Source organism: Canis lupus, chromosome 6, assembly GCF_048164855.1.
Source record: "Canis lupus baileyi chromosome 6, mCanLup2.hap1, whole genome shotgun sequence".
Lineage (NCBI taxonomy): Eukaryota > Metazoa > Chordata > Mammalia > Carnivora > Canidae > Canis > Canis lupus.
The window spans coordinates 62434318-62462231 of record NC_132843.1 but is presented as its reverse complement, the minus strand read 5'-3'; the positions used below and the strand labels follow the sequence as shown (position 1 = coordinate 62462231).

General features: G+C 36.0%; 1 protein-coding gene across 3 annotated transcripts in view; it reads left to right on the top strand.

Annotated features, from left to right (window-relative positions):
* The window catches only part of HMCN1 (hemicentin 1), a 458239-nt gene that overhangs the window by 191631 nt on the left and 238694 nt on the right, over nt 1–27914 (top strand). For all 3 annotated transcript variants that reach the window (XM_072830872.1, XM_072830871.1, XM_072830874.1), the window contains exons 10-11: nt 328–449; nt 5600–5875. In XM_072830872.1, the coding sequence (XP_072686973.1) occupies nt 328–449; nt 5600–5875 (398 nt within the window). The remainder of the gene's footprint in view (nt 1–327; nt 450–5599; nt 5876–27914) is intronic.

Genomic DNA, 27914 nt, shown 5'->3' with positions numbered 1-27914 from the left:
CTCAAAACTGGAAATAATATGGAAGGAGAGAGGACTTAAGGAATGTTTCTCTAATAACTCATCTTATATTTTGACATGGCTAGAAAATGTTTCCCTAAAGAAATTTACAAACTCCATATCTTATTACCTTTGTTATTCCTTTTTCTCAGAGAGCTTAACATTTTAATTAAAAGGTGTGTCATATTAAGCTATAAGAATTCTTCAGTTTAATCCGTTTATTTTTACATGTCCTTTTGAATGATTACTTTAAAAAAATAGTGGAATCACTGCTTTCAGCTTTACCTTGTTTTTGTCATAACTAAAAAGGTTTCTATTTTCTTACCCCAGAGAATCTGCCAGTGTGACCTGGGAGATTGAAAAGGTCACTTTGTCTGATGAAGACACCTACGAGTGCATCGCCGTCAGCAGTGCAGGGACTGGACGGGCACAGACATTTTTTGATGTGTCAGGTAATTATCATGAATTTGCAGTTGCCTACATCCTAATGCATCTATGGAAATGGGACGTTTGCTAATCCTGCCTTTGCCACATATTAGCTGTGTGTCCTTCCTTGGGCTAATCACTTAAGGACTCAGTGCATTGGTTTCCCGAACTATAGAATGAGGGTTGTATCAGTAATGGTCTGTGTCTCATGGAGAAGCTGTGAGGATAAATGAGATAGTATATGTAAAGCACATAGGAGAGAGCTTAGCACATGGAAACACTTGACAGACCTCAGGTATTGCTGTTGTTGTTGTACTATTATCATTATTATTGTGGGGGCTCAATAAATATTTTTGGAAATGACCATATAGCATTTTTATTAAAATTTAAAGAAATTTAAAGGAAAGGATACAATTTAAGAAAAGAAAGAGTTCTATTCTGGGAATAACAAAGTTAAACTTTCCCTTTCCTGTCTTGTATCCATATTAAGCAGAGTGCTTTTCTGAGTGAATTCTGACATTAAATTGAAGACAGTAAAAATTAAATAAATAAATAAATAAATAAATAAATAAATAAATAAATAAAAATAAATTGAAAACAGTAATGATAGTGATCATGTTCAAGAAACACAGGGCCTCAGTAGTTACAATATTTGTATTAAGAAGAGTGGAAGAAATGCTAATTATTTTGCTTTTATGTTATTTTTATTTTATTTTAAAGATTTTATTCATCTATGTATGAGAGAGAGAGAGAGGCAGAGACGTAGGCAGAGGGAGAAGCAAGCTCCATGCAGGGAGCCCGATGTGGGACTCGATCCCGGGACTCTGGGATCACACCCCAGGCCAAAGGCAGATGCTAAACCGCTGAGCCACCGAGGGATCCCCTAATTATTTTGCTTTTAGGTAGTGTGCTTTCTATGAATAAATGGGAGACAAAACTCATTGCTTTTTTTTTTTTTTCATTGCTTGTTAAGACAGAATATATCTTAGTGAAAAAAAAATCATTTTTTCCTTTAATCTTCCAGAATTCTTAGGACACAAAAAGATTATTATTTGCCACCAAATATCAGGATTAAGCCACTTACTCAGCATAAATCTAGAATTTATTGGAAAGTTTGTTTCAACTGAATTATTTTCTACTTGCCTTGTGGACTAATGTTTCTGGGTGTTTAATAGTAACCCTATTCTGACCTAAATGTAGCTGCTGAGTTTTTAAACAATGTCTATATCTGCTTTTAGTACCAATGTGCATTTTCTTGAGACAGTTTAAGGACACAAGAAACTGTAGAATTGTGGGACTGTTTAGAAGTCTAGGATTTATGTTTGTTATCAATAAATCCAAGCTGAACTTTAAAACAGAGGCATGTAAGCATGTTCTTCTTGGAGTGAATTTATTTGTGTTCTCTTATTCTTAGAAAAATAAAGTTTGCCTTTTGAAACGATCTCGTTGACATGCATCATAAACTATTCATTTTTTTCATCTCCAGTAATTATGAAAAGTGTTGGAATTGTGTCAACGTTCCTCAGCTCCTGGGAAAACAAACACTTGAGCACTTGAGGTTTTGGGTTTTTTTTTTTTTCCTCCAACAATATTAATTAAGGGAAAGACAGGGAAATAAGTTTGAGTGAGTGGATTTAGACATCTGACATAAACAACTGGGAAGTGCCAATAAGAATTTGTGAACTGACTATTAAGAATTTGGCTTTGGGGTCAGTAACTTCCATATGTGTGTTGTATGTGTTGTACACATGCCCCTCTAGTTTAATTTGTGCCAACCAGGCACTGGTGTCATGAGGAAATTATACTGTGCCCAAGCCAGTTTTCAAGAATTGTGTCCATTCAGTCAATTAGGAAAGAAAGAGCAGAAACGCTGATGATAATGATAATGGCAATGACTTACAATCACAGAAGTAACAAACAAGCACCCCTTTGGACGTGGAAGAGTAGACATTTCTTTTTGGGCTCCCCATTGCCTTAAACTTCCACCTACTTCTTTTTTCACCTCTGCTGAGATTCCAGCAGTTACCTGACCAGCACACTGAAATCAAGTGCAAATTCACAGGATGGTTAGATCTTTTATTTTGGAAAGGAGTGTTAGAAGACAAGGCATTAGGGGATAGTGATGTTCTTGTGTCACTCTGGACACCAATTTATTTAGCAAAGCCAAAGGGCACCCAAAAGCAGTTTAAAGAAAAGCTAAAGTTCTGCCAATATGTTACTTCAAAATTTCCAGCATTTTCTTCTAGTTGACATGTTTAAAGATTTTTGGTTCAGTGAAATGTTGATTATTGAATGTTTTAAATGCAAAATGGGTGTAAAAAACATTGTACCTCTTTTATTGTATAAATACATAGAAACAAATGAATAGAGTTGCAGAGACATGGAAAACTCATTCTTTTCAAGTGATATTTAATGACTTAGTTTAATACTATTACTTAGTTACATTAATTTACTGAATTTCTTTATTAACGCATTTCCCCTCCCTCAATGCACACACATAGAGTACTATAATTCTGGGTTTAAGAAAAATACTGAGAATAGAGAAAACTTGTCAGGGCATGTTAGTGACAAGTAATCTTAAATTGTAATTATAGTATATTATTTTAGAGCAGGATACAACTTGGAAATAATCTTGTACTACCAAATCATTTTGTAGGTAAAGAAACTGAAGCCCAGAGCAGGCAAGTGACCCATTACGGTTACAAGACAGGTAGTGAAAATATTCCTGCCCTCCTAACTCTTTGTCCAGTGATCTTTACCTAATGTTACAAGGCCTATACTTTTCATTCACCTCTCAGTTTTGAGGTTCCATCTCTGATTCTTTTATTCTATCCCCAGTCATTTTTTCACATAGGAAGGACTAACTTCCAAGACCAGACTAAGTATTCTGTTATCACAGGATATGGGCTACCCTGGAAAGGGGGCCTTACCCTGAGTATGTTAGCATCCTTGGCTATGAGCTGTATATAGCCAACAAGCATAGGCAGCTAGGAAAATGAGTGCCTTGGTCCTTAATAGGGATCTAGGCATGTGTCTAGCATTCCCTACATGCCTAATGTGAGATTTTCCGTTTCCTAAAAATCTCAAAAAATACCTAGTTGAAGAAGTTTGTTTCCAAAGAACAAAACAAGAAAACCACATAAAACATCATATGGCCTTCAGGAAGGTCTTATAGAATATGAACATATGAATGTAGTATCACTTTCAGGTCCTGGGTGGTCTTTGCCATCTTTCATGTTAGAGTAATAGAGTAATAGAACATTAGAACTACAAATTATCTATAAGATAACCTAATTTAATCAGGTACCTGGGTGGCTCAGTCAGTTAAGCATCCAAGTTTTGATTTCAGCTCAGGTCATGATCTTAGGGTTGTGAGATAAAGCCCCACATCGAACCCTGAGTTGGGCTCTGTACTAGGTGTGGATCCTACTTAGGATTCTCTTTCTGCATCCCTGACTCCTGCTCTCTCTCTTCCTAAAAAAAAAAAAAAAAAAAAAAAAGCTATCCTAATTTAGTCATCTCATTTTTCTGACAGAGAAACAAATTCTATAGATAAATTGACTTCTCTAAGGTCACACACCTAAGGATAAAACTAGGCAGCCTATAGTTGTCGGATTAGGCAAATAAGAACATAGAATGCCCAGTTAAATTTGAATTTCATATACGTGTGTCTGAAGTAATTTCATGAGACATATGCATACTAAAATATCTATTTGATGTTTATCTGAAATTAAATTTAACAAGGCATCTCATATTTTCTGTGTCAATCCTAGCCAGACTCCAGAACTTTCTTTGTCATGTACTCTGTCCACTTGATTCACTAGCTGTTTTCCTAACAGGTTATAAAAACATAACAGAATGATAAAAATTTGTTTTTTAAATAATAACTTTAAGTAGCATCTACTCTTCCAAAAATGTTTGGAAAACAAGGATAAATATAAAGAAAAATATGAAAAATATACACATTTCTATTCCTCAGAGATTACCGTATGCTTTTGGCATATTGCTTCCAGGTTTTTTCTAGGCTTATGATTCATCTGCACTTATAAAGGTTTTAAATAAAGAAGAATAACATTTGATCTTGAATATCTGATACTCTTTCATATTTAAACTAAGGCACATGGGTTTCCAGCTAACACAGCTCACCACAGTTTTTATTGCTGTAGTAGTGTTGAATAATGACTTGCTACATCAGATCATTATAAAGCACTTGGGCAGAGTGTACTTTAAAGGGGTGTTTGTATTTATTCTCAAACCTAACTAGAGTAGTATGTGATTCTAGAATGTTGGCAAAATATTTAATTAGTAAGTAGCTTCTGACCACATCTGAAATGTGCAAGCATTATTCAATACCTTTTGTGTGCATGGCTTTATGTGTACAATTTTATTAAAGGCCTACACCTACTCTTAACTTGACCTTCTTAAGTCAAAATATTCCTCATGCCTCTGGGGGAACATTTGTCATAGGTTGCAGTTGTACTCCTTAATGAGATCGTGACTCTTCTTAAAGCTAATACTATCATACTGAGTGCACTATTGTCTACCATACTTTGTGTCCTCTCTTTAAAACACTAAAGAAGAATCTTTACATTTAAAAAAATCTATAAATGCTATTTTCTTCAAAACTCAAATAAAAATTCTCCTCATTTCGCAATCCTAAATTAGTCTAATCATATCCTTTTGCCATGCCTTTTTGGTTCTCACATCTATAATTTATAAATTTAAACTTCGGTATACTTTGGTATGTAAACAAGCACTGATTTCTTTTTTTTTTTTTTACACCGAGGATTAAAGGAATTAAAAACACATTATTTGCATGGTGTCTTCAAGTTACAAGTACCCTATGCTATTATTTGCTTTTACAGTAAGATGTTTTAAAATTAGAGAATATTCAAATCTTCAATTAAAGACATGCATTTGAAACTACATGTTTGGCAGATGTGATAAAAATTAGATGGATGATATGTCTTTAAAACATGCACTACTTTTTAAGAATCTTTTAATGAGATGATAACTTTTTTCGGGTCATAGACATATGTATTAATGAATAAGTTCTCTTGTACTGCATCTTCCCTACAAGATTTTCAATACATACTCATTAAATTTTTAAACTACATCTCTAAGTGAGCAAAATGGCTGTTAGGTCTCTTGATTTGAATGTTTTCATTTCACACAGAGCCCCCTCCCATCATCCAAGTGCCTGATAATGTTACAGTCCTTCCTGGAGAAAGAGCAATTTTGACATGTCTCGTCATCAGTGCAGTGGATTACAACCTAACCTGGCAGAGGAATGACAGAGATGCAAGACTGGCAGACCCAGCAAGAATGAGGAGTTTGGCTAACTCCTCATTGGAGCTAAGGACTGTGAAGTTCAATGATGCTGGGGAGTATCAGTGTGTGGTTTCCAATGAAGGAGGATCGTCAGCTGCTTCAGTTTTCCTCACAGTGCAAGGTATGTGCATGTGGTAACTTTGGAGTTATGGTATCTTCCTCTCTTCTTTCTTTGATCTTTATTCCCTTAAGTTGGCCCTCTGAGAATGACAGTGTCTACCCACAACAGTGTTTTGAATGATGGAAGCCTTATGGATCGTAAGTAGACTAAAGCTGACTAAACTGGAAACTAAAACATCACTGACAAATAGATGACTTTTTAAGATAAACACTAGTCCTTTTAAGAGACTTATTTTAAGCAACTGTAAATAGAAACTGTCTCTGGATGGTTTTAATAGTTTTAATTTCTCCAGTCTATCATATGGTTTTCAAAAAAAATCTAAGTGTTTTAGTAATTGGTTTAAAAAAATCCTTCCCAATTTGAGTATTATATTATTTCCAATATAATTAATTTACATTTGTTTATTTATTTATTTTAGAGAGAGAATGTGGGCAGGCAGGGGGAGGGGCAGAGGGAGAGAGAGAATCTCAAGCAGACTACTCTCTGAGTGTGGAGTGTGACTCCAGGCTCGATTTCACAACCTTGAGATCATGACCTGAGCCAATATCAAGAATGGGCTGCTTAATCCACTGAGCCACCCAGGCGCCCCCCCAATTTATTTTGTTTTGTTTTGTTTTATTTTATTTTATTTTATTATTTTTTAATATGTTATTTATTGATGATAGAGAGAGAGAGAGAGAGGCAGAGAACAGGCAGAGGGAGAAGCAGGCTCCATACCGGGAGCCCGACACGGGACTCGATCCCAGGCCTCCAGGGTCATGCCCTGGGCCAAAGGCAGGCGCTGAGAACATCTGAGCCACCCAGGGATCCCCCAATTTTATTTTTTTTTTTATTTTTATTTTTTTTTAAATTTTTATTTATTTATGATAGTCACATCAGAGAGAGAGAGAGAGGCAGAGACACAGGCAGAGGGAGAAGCAGGCAGGCTCCATGCACTGGGAGCCCGATGTGGGATTCGATCCCGGGTCTCCAGGATCGCGCCCTGGGCCAAAGGCAGGCGCTAAACCGCTGCGCCACCCAGGGATCCCCAATTTTATTTTTTAAATTAAGGTTTAAGATGTTTCTCATCTTGGTGAAATTTTATTAAATATTAGCAAGGTTGTTTTTATCTTATTTATCTTATGCACACAAGTGCTTACTGATAATAAACTAACATAAGCTAGTCTTTAATTATGTCTTTATAGACTAAATGTCTAGGTAGCTTAAAACAGTGTGTTAACCATGTGGTTTACTAGCTACAAATATATATATTCTTCAGGACAATCAAATGAAGATTAGAAACTATTCCAAAGTATCTCTTGGAGTAGAATTGTATTTGGCTTCTAAATGTCTATATATGGGCAGAGAGCCTTAATATAATGAACAAATTACTCTTGGCAGTTCTATGCTCTTAAACTAAAAGATTCAGTTGCTACATCAACAGAATATTTCATTTCAAGTCCTTGATGTGGGAGACTGATTGCATCAGGATTGTGTCTGGCTATTTGGTTATAGTATTAGAAACAACTTTATAACATGCCTGAAGTAACACTCTCAGATGATTTTTTAACAAGGTTATCTAACAGAATGACCATCGCGTCTCAGGGCTAGCACTGAGAACATTAATGGCAGAAAAGTGAAACTACCATGAGAATTAACAAAACGGTTGACATCTGATTCTAGTGTTCTCACTGGTAGTTGAGATATGTCCTGCAATCCGAATGTGTGTCTTTTGTTAGTTGATCTGGTGACTTCTCTAGGGAAACATTGCTTTTGTAAATGGCTCACTGCATTTCCATATGGTAAACTGTCTAGATAATTTGAGTCTGTTCAAGTGGTAACTTGAGTTACCAGAATTTTGAGACTGTTTTTACTAAACTGATTGTTTCGGATAGAATAAAATGCTAATGGACTTCTGAAATTTGATCTTGGTTCTTTACCTGAAGTTTCTTAGAATGAGATTGTAAAATAAAATCGGAGCTTTCCTAGTTTCCCCAGGTTAACTTTTCAATGCATTAGTATTCAATTAGAATTCAATTACAGCAGTGATTCTCAAACTTTCATGGATAAAGAATTATTAAGGAATTTATTTTTTTAAAAAAGCGGATTTCTAACCACATATCTAGAGATTCTGATTTCCTAGGCCTAGTGTTAGGGCCTAAGAATCTGCATTAATAAAAGAACTCTCAGGTAGTTTCATGGATAACATTTTCTGAAATAGCATTTGAATCTATTCTACAGAATGAACCCTGTGATCTAGAGAAGTATATCTTTAAAAGAAGCCCTTGACTCTTTTCTTTCTGGAAAAATAGAGTCATTATTATCCAATGATTTAAATAAGTGCTGAGGTAAGATATTTTATGATACACAAAACATAAATACAAAAGACATATGACATTACCTGATTACTGGCTAGTATGTATAATATCTAGTGGTATTGAGTCATTTTATGGCTGTCTAGTTGGCCTTGAGTTTGAGAGGTGAATTGCTATGAAAAAGGACAAATTGCTATTAAAAATCCAACAATACTATATCGTGTTGATGACACTTGTTTAATAAAAAATGAGAGTTCTAGCTAATAGCTCTAGCATTAGTTTATGGTTAACGTACTATTGCAAAGCTATGGATATTGACGAAATAAAGTGTTATACCTAGGGTTATAATTTATGAGAATAAAAGATGCTTGTCAACTAATGACATTGGATCTAAAATTATAACTTAATTTCATTTATATGCAGTAAACTGCTTTTAAAAGCAGAAATAGAAAACAGTTCCAGAAAATTTAAAAAATAAAATAGTTACTTCCACTGAATACACTACTTTAAGAATGATTTTCTTGCTCATACAGGACTCAGTAGCCTAATTCATAGCCTCGTTTACATTTCTTTACTTCCATATGTCCTGTTTGGAAACTACTGCTATCTGGAATAATTTTAGAAGTTAGACATCCATAGTTTACAAAATTTGGGTAGTAGTTTTGAAATATATAATTAGTAAGAATTTTCTGGTTTAAAATAGCATATCTGTAGTTGCTGCAACCTCTTCTCATTAAGAGTAAAATATCAGTAAGGACCTCAGAATGATAAAACCAAAACCCAGTGGCAATTGACAGTAGCAAAACATTTGGGAGGAATTTTATAGCTATTATATATAAGGATTTTTATTTATATATATCTATATATAATATAAATATGCATATGTAATATTTGTATTTAAAGGTCTGTGGAATGAAAATCTCAATCAGTGGCAAATCTTTTTTATGTTCACATGAAAGCTGGCAGGATGGACTTTTTCCTTCTGTTTCATAGTTTGCTCCAAAAAGAGAGTATTACTCTTTAGGAAGCCATATGCTGTCTCCACACATATATTGATAGTAATAACCATCGAGTCAGGAGAGTGTGGGACAAGAAGTAGACAGGCAAGCGAGGCCCATGTAGGGAATTGTAACCTGGACATATGTTTGTCTCCAAGTGAAAATATTTGGAAACAAGAGAAACATCGATGGGGGTGTCAACTAAGGATTTTAGAGACAGAAGGTAGCAGAGGGGAGCATCCCAATCTCTGCCTGAAGAGCATTGTAGATGAGAATTGTGCAGGGAGCTGTGCACATCAAACTGTCTCAGCTGCAGAGCTGCAAAGGCAGTTCCACCGGAAGAGAAGTAGCCAAATAATCAAGCTAGGTCTATCCAAATACCTTGTTGACAGACACTGGGTCTGGGTTTGATGTCACCTAATTTGAGGCTGAATAAGCAGAAAACTATCAAACAAAACAGGGAAAAAAGCATTATGCCTGAGAAAAAGATACTGGGGAACAAAACAAGGGGGACATGGCTTAGAAGAAATGGATGCTTCTGAAAGCAGTTTATTCTAAAGACCGAGGGGATGTTTAGTGCCACCAGTGTCTTTCTAAAAGACCTATCTTCCTTTGAGCAGGAGTATATATTGATTTAGGAGGAACTGGCTGAGGTGGCAGGAAAACAAGAAGTATGATGGAATAAGAAAGGATTTGATGGGCAGTCCTGGCCCGGTGGTTTAGCGCTGCCTTCAGCCCAGGGTGTGATCCTGGAGACCAGGGATCAAGTCCCGCATTCAGGCTCCCTGTATGGAGCCTGCTTCTTTCTCTGCCTGTGTCTCTGCCTCTCTCTCTCTCTCTCTCTCTCTGTGTGTGTGTGTGTCTGTCATGCATAAGTAAATAAATAAATCTTAAAAAAAAGAAAGGATTTGATGTTAAAATGCAATAATATAGTGCAAATCTGAATTAGAGGCATTAACAAGCAGAATTTATATTACATAAAAATAAAATCAGGGATGTGGTGCATAAATTTGAGAAGTTCTTGCAGCATGTTTAAGAAAAGAACTAAGAGTGAATAATATGTTTTTTTAAGGCAGAAATAAAAACCAGAGACTGGAACTTGGAACTTCAAGATTTATAGGTATATGGCATATGTGTGTATATAACAAAGACAAGGGAACCTAAAGAAATAGAAAAAGATATATAATGAGGAAAATTATCCTAGGGAGGAAAACAAAAATTGTCCTGGGTGAGCAAATCAAGTAAGGTCAATGAAGAGAGAATTTCATCTAGACACATCTTGACTGAAATTTCAAAGTATTGACATAAGGAAAAAAAACTCCACAAGCATATGTTCGGACTACACCAATATGTTGTAAACTGAGGGATAAAATCAGACTGGCATCAGACTTCTCAGATATGTGAAAGGCTAGAACATAATTGCAATGAGTATTTGTCATGTTTTGGTTCTTAGGGTCTGAACATGTCCTCTAATTTGGGAAGAAATTCTTTATTATCTTAGTGGGAAGTAGAAAGGCAGATGAAATTAGATAATTCCTTTCCCCATCCTAGAATCAGCCACTCCAATGCTCCCAGTGGAACTTTAACTCTTGTTTAGATCATGGGCACTTAAAAGACTTCAAGTTTGGCAGGATCATGACTTTTTGAGTACAGCAGTAGCAGAAGCAAGTGTCCTAGTAGTGCTTTTCCATCATTCTCATCTCCTTTCATGACATTAAACTCATTATCAATTTACCAGAGGATCCTTGAGAACCAACACAGATCCTAGAAGCTATGGCTGTTTGAATCAGTCACATAATGAACATGAGAGTATGTTAATGCGTTGATATACTTCTTTCTTCATGAGAATTCCTCACTGTAGAGGTAATGGTATAATTAAACCCAGGAAATTCTTCCGAAAGGGGATTCCCTCAAGTCGGGTTCACAATACACAAAAGTCTGGCTAGTCAAACATATAAACAAATTGAATCCACTCACAGTTAAGCCAGGAAGGGGGAAAAAAACCAATTAGATTGATAGAAGCAAAAATGTCAATATGAGATTTTGGAGGCAATAGAACTATGAATGACCTTCTTTCTTATGTTTCTCTGTACTTTAAAAAAAAGTATTTAATAGGAATGTATTATAGTTTGTGACATAGCATTTAAAATTTTTGAGAGTGCCCACCTTTTATTGGAGGATTGAATTCTGTATGGGTAATGTATTTTCTTTCTTTGCTAAATATCCCATAAATTTGCTTTATCACTTTTATATTTAAGATAATTAAGATATAGGGATACCTGGTGGCTCAGTGGTTGAGCGTCTGCCTTGGGCTCAGGGCGTGATCTCCAGGTCCTGGGATCGAGTCCTGCATCGGGCTTCTCACAGGGAGCCTGCTTCTCCCTCTGTCTATGTCTGCCTCTCTTTCTGTGTCTCTTGTGAATAAATGAATAAAATCTTAAAATAATTAAGATGCAATTAAGAAAGTTAATGAGTGTAAAAATAAATAATAATTAAATTAAGAAATAATGCCCCCCCCCAAAAAAGAAGTAATGCCTCTCAGTGTCAAGTTAGTACTTTTATCAGTATGAAAATTCATATTTAGGAACGCCTGGGTGGCTCAGCTGTTGATTATCAGTCTTCAGCTCAGGGCTTGGTCCCAAGTTCCGGGATCAAGTCCCACATCGGGCTCCCTGCGAGGAGCTTGCTTCTCCCTCTGCCTGTGTCTTTGCCTCTCTCTGTGTGTATCTCATGAATAAATAAATAAAATCTTTTTAAAAAAATTCATATTTGAAAGTTCAAGGGTCTGGAATTTATAGGATTATATTATAGAAGTAACTGTATTAAAAATTATTTCTGAAGCAGGAGCACCTGGGTGGCTGAGTCATTTAAGCATCTGATTCTTGATTTTGGCTCAGGTCATAATCTCAGAATCATGAGATCAGGCCTCACATTGGGCTCCAGGCTCCGTGCTGGGTGTAGAGCCTGCTTAAGATGCTCTCTTTCCCTTGTCCCCTCTCATGTGTGCTCTCTCTCCCTCTCTCTCTCAAAAAAGTTAAATTAAGTTAAAAAATCCTTTCTGAAGCGAAGTGAGGTCAAGCAAAAAGAATAAATGCAGGATTTCAGTTAATAATTAAATTAGGTTCCCTATACCGAATAGCCCAGTAAAAGAGCCATGACAATCTCTTCAGTCTTTCCCTTTGCAAACTTTTCACAGAAATAAATTGTGATTTATAGAAGTCCATATCCATGTTGGAATAATGAAAACTGCTTTTAATTAGCTTATCTCTTTTCCTAGACATTTTGATAAATCAGAGTCTTGCTAGTTAAGCTTTTAGTTTTTGAAAGTTGACCTGAGACATGTATACGTCTGTTTTACATATTAGTGGCATCCTTGTGGGTTTCATTTAAATGAGATGAAACCATATACTTAACGCTAAATCATTACTCGCTTCAAAAGTTACTTGATGAGATGAGTACTGGGTGTTATACTATATGTTGGCAAATTGAATTTAAAAAAATAAATAAGGCTTTAAAAAAAAGTTAATTGTATTCATTGCCTTGGTTGTTTGATGTCCCAGTATGAATCAGCACAAATGAATAAAATGCTTTGTTAAAATACTGGTATTTGTTGATTTCTGTACTATGGATCTAATAAGGAGTGAGTTGGAGGGCTTTAGATTTGAAGACAAATAATCTAATGAAATTTTGCATCAAGTATTCACTGCAGTGATATACAAGGAATGTGCAGTTTTCCATTGAAGTATTTGCTTTCCTAGTTATTCCAATGGTGACTGTAAACTTAGGAAAAGTTTAATGTTTACTTACTTTATCTGATGAATATATTCTAATGACTCCATGGTTAGGGGCAAGCTTCTGTTATAACACAATCCAGTTCTACTCAATAAAATGTATAGATCTTCCTTGACTTATGATTGGGTTATGTAACTCCTACTGGCTTGCTGTACGTTACACAGCCAGCAAGTGACACAGCCCAGATCTGAGCTGTGTGCTTCCATTGTTCTGCATCATATGCAGAAATGTTGATGCATGCTATTAGCAGGCCTTAGGTACAAGTATAGTAAGATAAAATTAAAAAAGGGTTCTTGGATATGTATAGAAAAGTGAGAGTACTGATTTTTTTTTTTTTTAATAGGAAGTTACAAATGTCTGCAGGTTTCTGTGTCATGGGTCAAGAATCTCGGGAAATCTGAGCATTGTGTGTAATGATGATTTAGAGAAATCATTGCTTGGGGCAGCCCCAATGGCTTAGCGGTTTAGTGCCGCCTTCAGCCTAGGGTATGATCCTGGAGGCCCAGGATCGAGTCCCACGCCAGGCTCCCTGCATGGAGCCTGCTTCTCCCTCTGCCTGTGTCTCTGCTTTTCTCTCTCTCTCTCTCTCTCTCTCTCTCTGTTTCTAATAAATAAGTAAATAAATAAATAAATAAATAAATAAATAAATAAATCTTTAAAAAAATAGAAATCACTGCTTGATTTTAATGCCCTACCCCTCCCTTAATCATTCCTTCTCTGGTGCTTTATAGGGTAGACCAGGTAAATCCTTTGACTGAAGTTCTGGTACAGAAGCTGATAAGGAGTAGTCTAGAGGAGAGAGAACTATAAATATCTTTCCAAATAGGCACACAGAGAAAATGTGAGATGACTAAACCTTAACTCTGTAAAGGCAAGACCCAGTTTTTTTCAGTTTTGTGTCTTTAGTGCCTTTAGCATGTAGTATCGCATGAATGCCTATTTGTGGGAAGTCTGAATGAGAAGTAGAGTGTTTAGGCAGGGCAACTTTGGCCAACCCTGAAAAATACGTAATAGCACATACTAAAAAATTATTTGATGTAAATTTCCCCTGAACATTTAATAATGTTAGAGTTATTATTCTATAAGTTAATTATCCAATTAAAATAAGTTAGGTTTCTACAGATTAGATTTTATAATATAGGGAAAACATAGTAACTTGCTATTTTTAGGTGGGAGGAAAGGGATGTGGTATTTGACTATTATGAATCAAAATTGAATTAGCTCTTAGTACTTATTGCTTCATTGCAGAAAGATATAGGTTAGGAGCATGTGGTTGAGAGTGTAAAACTAAGGGATAATCATTATAATGATGGACTCTTCACTTAGCTATATCCTACAGCACCATTTATATAATAGTACTGTCACAGGTATACTTTTCCCCATAGTAATTAAACAAATACTGAAACATGAAGTGCCTTGACTAAAAACACAGGTCTGCCAAGAGCCAGGGCTGGTATCTTATTTGTTCATTTGTTTAAACTTTTATTCATTCGTTTATGTATTTGCCAAAACTTTGTCAGATATTGTGCTCCTCGCTGAGGATATAAGTGAAGATAAAATGGCATCCTTCCCCTCAATAAGCTTCTAATATCAGAAAAGAAATAAGTAAATTAAATTAATAAATATTTATGCAGAGTGATAAGAACTTCACAAGGGTGCTATACTCAGCAGCTTTAATTCTGTCTCAGTGATGAGTAGATGTTGAGAAGGGCTTCACACAGGACATGGTGCCTGTGGTGTCTGTCTGGTAGAATATATAAGTCAGCATTTCCCAGGTAGGGATCAGGAAAGCCTTCCTAGATGGAGAAAATTATATGTGTGAAGCCACAGAAGAATGAGGACACAGCAGTGTGGGCTTGTTCGGAGTAGAGGGTCCAGCTGAATAGGGACATCTGTCCCCAAGATGGTGTGATTTTCTTTTTCCTGCTATCTTCAGGATCCTTTTCATATAATAGTAGAAGAATCATTCAGGTTTGTGGTTTTGTGATGTTGTGATGCTCAGAAAGAAAAAAAAGAAAAAGAAAAAGAAGGAGAGGAAGAAAGAAAAAGGAAACCACTCCAGGGGTGGGGGGAGGGGGGAGTGGTTGCAGAGATACTCTGCAAGGTTTGGGCTGGATAAGGAAAGAAGAGAAGGTTAAAGCATGGTCTGATAAATTGGAATAAGAAGTGTCAGAGGAGTTTTGGTTATGATGAAGTCAGGGAAGGAAAAAATGGGAGTCAGGAAGTGACAGCTGGACGGATGGGAGGTTCTGAACCTCAAATTGAACTTTGAAGGATAAGTTTCTTTCAATTGCATTGTGGGTTGCTTTTCCTGATAAGATAACTAAAGTAGCAAATGAGTTTGTCTAGCAAAATAAATTAGCTGCCAGATAATTCTTTCCTTCAGGAGGTGCTATGTAGATCTACTTTTATGTGCTTTTGATTCTGTGAGTGTTGCATATTTTATGAAATTATCCCCTTTTTGAGTACCATAACCCCTTTTTAAAAAAAGACTTTTTAAAGAGTAGTTTTAGGTTCACAGCAAAGTTGAGAGGAGGTTACAGAGATTGCTCATAGACTCCCTGTCCCTGCATATGTGCTGCTTCTGCATTATCAGCATACCCACGCCAGAGTGTACATCTGTTACAGTTGATGAACTTGCATTGACACACATCATAATCACCCAAAACCCATAGTTTACATTAGGATTTACTCTTAGTGTTGTACATTCTGTGGTTCCTGACTAATGTATAATGGCGTGTACCCGTCATTGTAGCACCATACAGAGTCTTTATTAGCACTACCCCAAAAAGCCTCTGCACTCTCTCTATTCATCTCTACCTTGCACCCTCCTAACCCCTAGAAAACCACTTATCTTTTTATTGTCTCCATAGTTGTGCCATTTCCAAAATGTCTAATAATTGGAATCGTAACTAGATTGACTTCTTTCACTTAGCAAGATGCATTTAAGGTTCCTCCATGTCTCTTTCATAACTTATTAGTTTATTTCTTTTTTAAAAAATATTTTAATTACTTGAGAGAGAGTGAGCACACACACAAGCAGGGGGAGGGGCAGAGGGAGAAGCTGACTTCCCACTGAGCAGGGAGCCAGATGTGGGGCTTGATCCCAGGACTCTGGAATCATGACCTGACCTAAGCTAAAGGAAGACGCTTAACCAACTGAGCCACCCGGGAGCCCTGATAGCACATTTCTTTTTACCCCTAAATAATACCGCATTGTCTGGATGTACATAACCAACTTTTGATCGTCAAAAGATCATCCTTGCCATAGTTGTGTCTGGATCAGAAGATATATGTATATATATATGTAAAGCTTTAATAACGTTTTTCTTTTTTTTTTTTTTTTTGTAAGATTTTATTTATTTGTTCACGAGAGACACAGAGAGAGAGAGAGAGGCAGAGACACAGGCAGAGGGAGAAGCAGGCTCCATGCGGGGAGCCCGATGTGGGACTCGATTCCGGGACTCCAGGATCATGCCCTGAGCCGAAGGCAGACGCTTAACTGCTGAGCCACCCAGGTGTCCCAACAATAGCATTTTTCTAATATACCATGAATAATGCTAATTATGATTTGGCAACCTCCCCCTTTTTCCCAAGTTGAAGAAGCATGGCCTTCCTCTATTATTTGGAAATTCTGTGATTTTGGAAAATTGTGATAAAGAGAGCCAAGTAAAGAAAAGGTAATGCAAAAGTCAATCTAGTCATTATTTATTTGAAGATTTTCTAAATAAGAAAGAAAAAGACAAAATTCTTTCCTTCTTATCAATCTTGTTTATTCTCTTACTCTGTTTTGGTGAATAACCCAAAGAAGTTCCTGAATTCATGAGTTTTTGTTATTGTTAAGGAAAGAAAAAATACAGTTTTGTATGGAAACCATATTAATGTAGAAATAACTTTATACTGGGAATTACTTCAAAATGGATATAAGCAACAAACATTTGCTACATATACATGTCCTTATATCTTATATTGGTAAAATAAAAATTGTAGATTTTTATGAAATCTTCATGCATATTTGCCATCAGTATTTTTCATTAAAATAGAATTTAACCAGGCAGCCCGAGTGGCTTAGCGGTTTAGCGCTGCCTTCGGCCCAGGGTGTGATCCTGGAGACCCAGGATCGAGTCCCATGTCAGGTTCCAGCATGGAGCTTGCTTCTCCCTCTGCCTATGTCTCTGCCTCTTTCTCTCTCTGTGTCTCTCATGAATAAATAAAATCTTTCAAAAATAGAATTTAACCTCTATTTATCATTGTCTATCTGAAATTACTCTCCTTTTATTAATTGAATTTCCTAGCCATATTGGTGTTTGAATGTGGGATGTTTTTTACAAATCCAGCATTTAACTGTCAAGATTTAGTCCATGCCTATGTGTTTTATTGCCAATGTACCACCTACTGATAAATCAATGAATAAATGACCTCTCAGATTCAACAGACCTTCTGTCTTGGCCAGCACTGTCTTATAGAACTTTATACAATGATAAAAGTGTTGTATACCTGTGCTGTTCCGTGTGTGTGTGGCACTTGAGCACTTGAAATATGACTAATGCTCCTAAAGGAACTTGTTTTTGAAATATGATCTAGTTTTAGATAATTTAAAATTTAATTTAAATAGAAATGTGAAGGTACACCTGGATGGCTCTGTTGGTTAAATGTCTGACTCTTGATTTTGGCTTAGGTCATGAGTCACACTGGGTGATTAAGATTCTCTCTCTACCTCTGTCGCTGCCCCTCACCCCTCCCTCTCAAAAAAGAAATAAAGTAAAAATAAAAATAAATAGACATGTGGCTAGTGGCTACCATATTGGATAACACAACTCTAGTCTTTTCCAAAGAAAAAAGAAAAGCAGAAATATCAAGAGCAGAAGTCTTAGGAAACTTATTGTAGCTGCCATGTAGATTAACCACTATCATAATTCATTGGAATTATTGCCATTCAGGAATAATTCTGCTTTGGAAAAGTTGTAGCCGTTTCTTCATATTTCCATTGATGAGATATCATTTGGAAATATGCATTTGATTCCAAATCTTTGGGATTTCAGTGGCCTTTGCCTCTTTCTCCAGGCAGTTGGTCTCTGTTCTTGTTTGTTTGGTTGATTGGTTGGCTTTTAGTTTTCATCCTTTGCTCTTTGGAAGGAATCCCTGGCCATTTTTATGAGAGCTTTCTAGTAGGCATGGAAAAACTTAAAAAATGTTAAAATGTATTCCATTAACAATTCCACTCACTGAAAATTAAAGAGAAGTTAAATGAGCGAGCACATCTGTCTATTGTAAATCATTCTTAGTGAAATTCTGTTACTCTTGGAAGTAATGCCTTTTCAAACAATGTCAGTATGTTTTGAATACACTGATTGGGCTAAATCACTAGGTACACATCTTTTGGGATAGAACATGGCTACTAATTATAATTCTCAGAAGGCTCAGTGATAGTTATTATGTAACTTTTTGAAGTTAGCTTTTTCTTCAGTAAACACATATCTAGAAGATCAGAGATCCTGTAAAATATGTTTTACAGTCTGCACAACTCAATAGAAATTAGGTTTGATAAAGACTAATTATTTCCCAATTTCTCATGTAGCGTTGCTTGATATTAGATCATCCAACATATTATCCACAATGAAAAAAAAAAGTATTGAGGATCAGTTGTAAATCTGTTCTGTTTTCAAATATATGAATCAATTAAGTGGGCTGAATGTAGGTTTTTAACTATCCCCCAAACAAGGATATTTACTTAGATTTTATTGTGAGAACTATAGTTTAAAAAAGAAACTTAATACTAAAAACTACTTCATGGAGTATCTTCTGATCAGGATCTTAATTCCTCATTACATGAAATTATCACTAGGAACATTTAGAAGCTTGAGAATCTTCCATCACAGGGATCAATTGACAGCCCTGAAATACTTTTTTTTTTTTTTCAAAATGTAATTCAATACCTTTTAAACAAAAACAATTGGCAATTGGTTGCTCCTCTAGGTAACTTTTGGACACATATCCTTTTGGGGGAGGCTAAGTAAAGCTTCTAAAACATTCTAACCTAATTTCTTTTAAACACTGAAAGTTACTGAGATAAAAATCCTTTCTTGCCTGATTCTGTTAATCTAATTGCTTTCTGGGGTAGTGAAAGCACTAGACCAGGAGTCAAGGTACTTGGGATCTATTTTAAGGAATCATGCCTTTTTTCTTTCTTTCACTATTTGTGCTCCTTCCCCCAGACCACACAAACACAGTGCATCAGTTTTTAAAATTGAATTTACAATACCATTTTCATGTATGGACATATTGGGACATGTTTTCTATGGCTAGAATAATTGAATACTTGAGAATGCTGTTTGGGATCAGTGTGAATGAGCTAATGTGAAATTTAGAGTTCAGATGGAATTATCCTAGATGTAATTATATGTTTAGGTCTGTGTGCCTCCCATTTTCCCTATGCATGGTCAGTTCAGTTTTTCACTGTGTCTCCAAACATTCTCTTCCTTGTATAATACCCTTACCCATCTTGCATGTCACATGTCTAAACTATTGAAATCCTCTTTTAATGGGCTTCCTTCTTTTGTTCTCTCTTTTTTTTTTTTACGATTTTACTTATTTATTCATGAGAGACACAGAAAGAGAGAGGCAGAAACATAGGCAGAGAGAGAAGCAGACTCCATGCAGGGAACCCAATGTGGGACTCAATCCTGGGACTCTAGGATCATGCCCTAGGCCGAAGGCAGGCGCTTAACCACTAAGCCACCCAGGTGTCCCTTGTTCTCTTACTTTAAAGATTTTATTTATTTATTTATTCATGAAAGACAGAGAGAGAGAGAGAGAGAGAGAGAAAGAGAGGCAGAGACACAGGCAGAGGGAGAAGCAGGCTCCATGCAGGGAGCCCTTCGCAGGACTCGATCCCGGGACTCCAGGATTGTGCCCTGGGACAAAGGCAGGTGCCAAACCGCTGAGCCACCCAGGGATCCCCTGTTCTCTTACTTTTATTCATAGTATAACCAGATGAATTTTCCCTAAATATTGTTTTAAATCTCCATGCATTAGAACCTTTCTGTTGTTTCTTAATTACCCCAGAATAAAATTTACAAACCTCAGCCCTGCTCAAACTGACTCTTCCATAATACTTCTAACACTTTATCTTCAGTCTTTATCCTCATAATACAATTTATGGTGAAAAAAAAATGTTTCCTTTCAATATATGGATACTATTTAAGGGAATCAGATATTCATACATCCTTTCCTTTATTCCTGTTTCTTTAATATTAGTAACTAAATATTTGAACTTGTTATTAAGGCCTCACATCTAATTACAAATTGAAAGTTTCTCTACTTATTTATTTATTACTTATTGCCATAAAACATTACTGATTTATTACTTATTGCCATAAAACATTATTGATGCTGCTAAATTTTGCATGTCAGAGCAGTACTCCGGGAGATAATTTTTAGTGTGTGTATGAGTTTTGAATTTTTTTGGTATTGAATTTCTCAAAAGGATGGCTAGATACTACTTTTGTCTCATCTTCATGCTCCAGAACTGATTTTCTGGTAGGCCACTGAATGCTTCCTCTGTCAGGCTCTATGTCCATTATACTTTCAGTGGATTCTACATCATTCCCATTCTGATTCTGTGACCTACATCATAGACTTGTTTTGACTTTAATGTTTCTTATCTAAATCCTACCTGTGATGTGAATTTCCTTTTATAAACCATCTTCTCTCTCCCATCCAGGTATTAATGAGGCCCAACCCTGCTTACCTTCTGAGATCAGATGTGATTAGGTGTGTTGAGGGTAGTACGGCCATAAACTAAATCGCCTTCTTTCTGAATATTGGTTGGTCTCTTTGTGCTGGTTTCTGTAGAACTTTTGTTTTTAATGCCACGTAGTTTTGCACTTAATCACCATCAATTCCATGTGTCTAGTTGTTTTTCCCCAATATACTGAGGTACTTTTTGACTGCCCCCTCTCTTTTTGTCCGCAGTGCCTTGCACAAAGGAGAAAACACAATTGCACCTAATAGATGTGCATTCCTTAATTTCTGAATGGACCTTGAAGTAATAATAAGATTATAGGGAAGATTTGGGTCACTAACCTTATCCTTCATGTTTCCATATTAATTTCAGTGGCTTGAGTCACATCAGCAATTTTATTTTATTTAATTTTTTAATGAGAGAGCAAAAGAGCACATGCACATGTGAGCAGGGCAGGAGGATGGGCAGAAAGAGAAGGAGAGAGAAAATCCTGCATAGGTTCCACACTCCAGACTGGACCTGGGACTTGATCCCAGGACCCTGAGATCATGACGTGAGCTGAAATCAATGGTTGGGCATTTAACCAACTCAGCCATCTCAGTGCCCCAACAATTTTGGATTTCATTTATATAGGTACTTTCTTTTTCAGTTGCAGCACATGCCAGCATAGTACTTCTTACATGTAAAACCATATTTCGTAACAAAGTGTGATAATTATCTTAGGAAAAATTTATAGGCATTTTTAAAGTATTGTTTAGTTGTTCCTAATTAAAAATTATATCATAGGTGAAAGTTTGGCAAAATTTTCTGAAATAGGCTAAAGCAATATATCAATTTAAAGTGACAATGGCTGCTAAATTTCTACATGCTTGTACTGGCCAGGCTTAGAGGTAGAAGTTAGGATAAGTGGGGTGGTATTCATAACACAGTATGAGTTTTGTTTAAAACATACTATCTTTTTGTTTATTTGGGGACAAGAAACAAATCTATTGATTTCATTAGCTGCTCCTTTATGAGGAGGACTTTTATTTTTTTATTATTTTTTATGAGGAATTTTAAAGGTAAAGATGAATATGAAAGTCCTGGTTAAATTTTTTAGCATATTCCATGGATAGCTGACATTTCTTCTGCAATCGCATGCTGCCACATGGAAATCAAAGGGCCTGACAAGGTTTCCTTTCCTTTGCCATGTTATGTCTGTATGAACATTAGAAGTATTAATTTGTTTTCTGTGGTGTCAGGAAAGGGTGGATGTCTGTCACTAATTAGTTCACGTCACCAGGGAGAGTATTGCAGTAAAAAAGGAAATATTTCTCAAGATGATTGATGAAGTTAAGTCTCTAATGACCAGAATTACTTCACTAAGTATGAAATTGATATTATCATAACCATATGCTCATTACATCATCACAACTACTTTTTAATGAGTGCCAGGTGACATAGGTATTAGCATGGTTTTTTTTTAAATCAGTCAAATATGGAAAAGCTAAATTTATCTATTTTTATTGAAATTTCCAATAAATTTTAGGTATCTAGAAACATCTCAAATTTCAGAAGAATCAAATAAGATATATTTAGTATTATTTATTAGAGGATGTGTAATCTAAATATGCAAGTATGAGAATTGTGATCAAGTTTCATTTGTAAGTGCCTAGCTAACACATATATACACACTTATTTTAAATACTATAGTACTTATTTTATCATCCTTTGTCATACTTTACTATTTAATGGAAAACTGATAATAGCAAAAATCACATAGTGCCTACTCTGCACCAGGAATCGTTCCAAGTGTTTTATGTATGTTAATTTAGCTAATCTACAATAACCCTGTGAGTTATTGTCCCTATTAAGATATAAACTGGACACCATGGATTATTTATTAGGTGCTTGCTCTATAAAATGGCAGTGGCACTTCATAGAGTTGTGGGAAATAAATGATAGGTCTAGAGTTAGACATCTACCATATAACAAGCGTTCAGTAATTTTGGTCACATTCTTATTTCAAGAACTAACCACCAGAAAGAGATTTTTTTTAAAGATTTATTTATTTATGATAGACAAAGGGGGTAGGGCAGAGACACAGGATGGGGGAGTAGCAGGCTCTGTGCCAGGAGCCCGACGTGGGACTCGACTGCGGGACTCCAGGATCGCGCCCTGGGCCAAAGGCAGGCGCTAAACCACTGAACCACCCAGGGATCCCCCCAGAAAGAGATTTAATCCCTAGTTTGTATGTAATTTGTTTTGTATATTCTGTGAGTTCTCTGTGGTTATAAAGTACCTGAAAATTGTAGATATACTCAATAAATGTTTTGTTTGAATATGGTTGAGTAGAGATGAGACGATTGTTGATTTATGTGAGAGAATGAAAACACAAAGAAACTTGCCCAAGTACTCTAAATATACCAGTAGTGAAAAATATTTTAAAGTATTGCTTAGGTAATTCAAAGCATTACCATTATCTGATATAATTTATTGATGATAATTAAATCATTTTGAAGAGAAGGCCCCTTTGGTCTTTTTGAGAATGTCCTACCAGAGGCATTATAATAGCAACAAGTCAGACCCAGCTGACCATTAACAAGAAATATGCCTTGTGAGTGTGAAGATGACATTGGAGATTTGCAAGAGTTAGGCTTGATTTTATCTTCTTCAGTCTTTGGAATCAGAGTAATGGCTGTTTTCTTTTCTTTTCTTTTTTTTTTAAGATTTTATTTATTTATTCATGAGAGAGAGAGAGAGAGGGAGAGAAAGATAGAGAGGCAGAGAGGCAGAGGGAGAAGCAGGCTCCATGCAGGGAGCCCAACATGGGACTCGATCCCGGGTCTCCAGGATCACACCCTGGGCCGAAGGTGGTGCTAAACCACTGAACCACCCAGGCTGCCCATGGCTATTTTCATGGCCATTTAGAATTCATTTTGCTAGCCTGACCATTCATAATGTGTTAAAACACCTAAGTCTTAAAGTAGTGTTTATTTTTTAAATTTTTAGTATCATAATCTATGTGTAACTCTTTAAGCCATTGTTGAGAAATTATAAAAACTCACATATTTTGCTTTTATTATGATTAAAATATAAAGAATGAATTAATGTCTTAATACTAATGGAGTACCATATTTCCCCTGCTTTGGCTAATGAAAAGCAAGTTGTTATTTATGATATTAATGTTGATGGTTGATGATGGTGGTGGTGGTGGTAATAATGGTGATGATGGTGATAATAATGGTAATGGTTGTGGTGGTGAAATGAATTTGAAAAGCAACTAAGAATGGATTACTTCTCCCCAAAACCTAAAATTTGACTTTAGACTGTGATGGAGTTGAACTAAGGTTTTTAAACTGGTTCTTGCTCCGTTAAAACCACTTGATCAAAACAAAAGGAGCTTTATTTTCTAGAAAATTAAAAATTCTAACTATTGAGATAATTATGTATAGTGAAGTCTATTACATCTTTATTTAACCTAATCAACTGGAGCCTGAATCATTCTGACCATCTTTATTCAAGTGTTATTTGGCAGAAATCTAATTTTGCTTCCATATTTGTTCATGTCCTTTTTGATTTTCTTATTGTCAGTGGAACTATTCTTTCCAGAACAACAACAGATTTCTCACCTTCTGTGAGATGATGTCATTCCATTTGTGTGTATGCACACAGACTGATTTCATGACCCTGAGCAACACCCTATATCCAGGCTTTATTTGAGAAATGACCTCTTAGCTCCCTGCATCCTGGTTTGAGTAACTGACATTTATTTTCACATTGATACCTAAACTACAGAGCCTACCAGAGGAATTCTTGCTGGGAGACATGCCAGGCTAATTCTGTCAGATTTCATTGAAAGGCACCATGTTTAGACAAAAATCCCAAGAACTGCTGAATCTATGCAGCAATCCTAGGTCAAAATGAACTAGATATAAGAAACATTTTATTTTCAGAAAGTGGGACTGAATAAATGTGGGTAATCAATAAATTCCAAAGAGAAAAAGTGTTCCTTTTTTTCTCATCCCTTGAAGATTATCTGCACCACTCCCACAGCATGTGTACTCCTCTGGCATTTCAGAATTGATGGACTCCAGATGTAATCACAATTTGAACTTATTGGCCATGGCCACTCTGCCCTTGACCTCCTGCATTTCTGTAGCCCTATTTCATCAAGAAGAATCCATGGAATAATGAGACTATCAACCAAGTCCACAGGCAGGAAAAGCCCTTTAAACATTAACTTCAAAGACAATCATAATTTGAAAAACACAATGTAAACAGGAAAAAAAAAAGGGGGGTAGTGATCGTAAGCTGTTAGCAATTAGGCACTAATTAGTTTTGTTCAGTTGTGTAGCTGCCTGGTCCAGCAGTACCACTTGTATCTCCTTCAAATTATCAGGATTCCTCAGACTAATTTTTCTTAGTGAAATTAAGCCACAATTTGCAGGCTAACATTGTAAAGATATATCATAAATATATATAGATCTAACTAAATGAATTTCTGGATTTCATTTCTATTAAAAATCCAGTTAAATGGAAAGTTGAAACTATGTCCGCTTGGTTCATCATTGTGTCCCTACAGGTTAGCACTGAGTCTGGAATATAATAATTGTGCAAAAATTACATGTTATTGAATCTTACAATAGTAGATTAGTAATAGTAATGTCTTACTTACAACATCTATTTCAAACATTGTGAAAGTAAGTTTATTTTCATTTATCTTATTGAGTGGGGAATATTTATACTAAGAAAGTTATTTCTTTGATGGTACTTTCTTTGAAGATTATCCTTACTCTGTAGTAATCTAGATGTAAAATGTGGAATTGATAAGACCAAATACATCAACATTACAGTTATCCCAGGGAATTTTCGTATCCTTTTTGACAATAACTTCCTGATTTAATATTTCATTTTCAAAAGTCTATTTTCTGCCATAGAAGTGGAGTGAATGTAATAGAACTTTGAATAATTGATATTTCCTGTTGTATCCCGTGAATTCCTGGGCTGAGCGAAATGAACAATATAGCAGGGCCTTGAGTGGTGGCAGGCATAAAAATTCTTTTTTTTTTTTTTTTTTTTTTTAGGCATAAAAATTCTTAGAGCCAATTTACAGTTTAGGAATGGCCTGTATTCTGTATTCTATCAACACTTTTAAGTACCCATTATTTACAAGTCACTGTATAACATGCAAGGGGTGTTAAGTACTGCAGGATGTAGTGGAATATGAAATAATATGAAAGACTTTGTCTTTACCTCAACACATTTATAATCTAATAAAGAAGTGAACTTCAAACAAAGGAATCAGCAGTCAGAACCAGTTGTGGCTCCAAGCCTGTGTTCACTATACAGAAAATCACAAAAGGCCCTATCTAGAGACTTTTATGGAAAACAGATTTATACTGAAATTCCAGCTTAGTAGGCAGAACCCAATGGTCAGCTGTTGGGAGCAAAGTAAGAAGGGACCACTGGTAACCAGTGAAGCATAGAAACATAACATTGGGATCAAATTCATTTTACTCTTAAAAAGGATTTTCTTTCTTTGCTTTAAAATTCCTTTGGTTCCAAAGAAAACCAAAGCTGGTGGCATCGCAATTCTGGACTTCAAGTTCTACTACTAAGCTGTAAACATCAAGATAGTAAGGTACTGGTGCAAAAACAGACACATAGGGATCCCTGGGTGGCGCAGCGGTTTAGTGCCTGCCTTTGGCCCAGGGCGCCATCCTGGAGACCCGGGATCGAATCCCATGTCGGGCTCCCGGTGCATGGAGCCTGCTTCTCCCTCTGCCTATGTCTCTGCCTCTCTCTCTCTCTCTCTCTCTCTCTCTCTCTGTGACTATCATAAATAAATAAAAATAAAAAATACCAGACATATAGATCAATGGAAAGTAGAAGAATAGTGAACCCATAAACAGACCCTCAACTCTATGGTCAACTAATCTTTGACAAAGCAGGAAAGAATATCCAATGGAAAAAAAGACATTCTCTTCAACAAATAGTGTTGGGAAAATTGGATAGCTACATGCAGAAGAATGAAACTGGACTATTATCTTACATCATACACAAAAATAGACTCAAAATGAATGAAAGACCTAAATGTGAGACAGGAATCTATCAAAATCCTGGAGGAGAGCACAGGCAGCAACCTCTGTGACCTCAGCTGCAGCAACTTCTTGCTAGACATGTCTCCAAAGGCAAGGGAAACAAAGGCAAAAATGAACTATTGGGACTTCATCAAAATAAAAAGCTTTTTGCACAGCAAAGGAAATAGTTGACAAAACCAAAAGACAACTGGATATTTGAAAATATCTTCTCAGGAAAAGGGTAAGTATCCATAATCTATAAGGAATTTATCAAACTCAACACCCAAAGAACAAATAATCCAATCAAGAAATGGGCAGATTACATGAACAGACATCTTTCCAAAAAAGTTGGTTACATTACAAGTAACCAACAGATACATTAAAAAAAAACTAAACATCACTCAGTGTCAGGGAAATACAAATCAAAACCACAATGAGATACCGCCTCACACCAATCAGAATGGTTAAAATTAACAAGTCAGGAAATGACAGATGCTGGAAAGGATGCAGAGAAAGGGGAACCGTCTTCTACTGCTAGTGGGAATACAAGGTGGTACAGCCACTTTGAAAAATATTATAGAGTGTCCTCAAAAAGTTGAAAATAGACCTACCGTATAACCCAGCAATTACACTACCAAGTATTTACCCCAAAGATACAAATGTAGTGATCCAGAGGGGCACCTGCACCCAGTGTTTATAGCAGCAATGTTCAAAATAGCCAAACTGTGGAAACAGCCCAGATGTTCATTGAGAGATAAATGGATAAAGAAGATGTGGAATATGTATGTGTGTATATATTATATATAATATATATAATATTATATAATGGAATATTAGTCATCAAAAAATGAAATCTTGCCATTTGCAATGGTGTGGGTGGAACTAGAGGGTATTATGCTAAAATAAGTCAATCAGTAAAAGGATAATTATCATATCCCTCATATATGGAATTTAAGAAACAAAACAGGATTGTAGAGGAAAAGAGGAAAAAGTAAAACAAGATGAAATCAGATAAGGAGACAAACTGGTACTTGATCATAGAAGAGACTTGATCATAGGAAACAAACTGAGGGTTGCTGGAGGGGAGGGAGGTGGGAGATGGGTAACTGGACAATGGGCATTAAGGAGGGTATATGATGTAATGAGCAC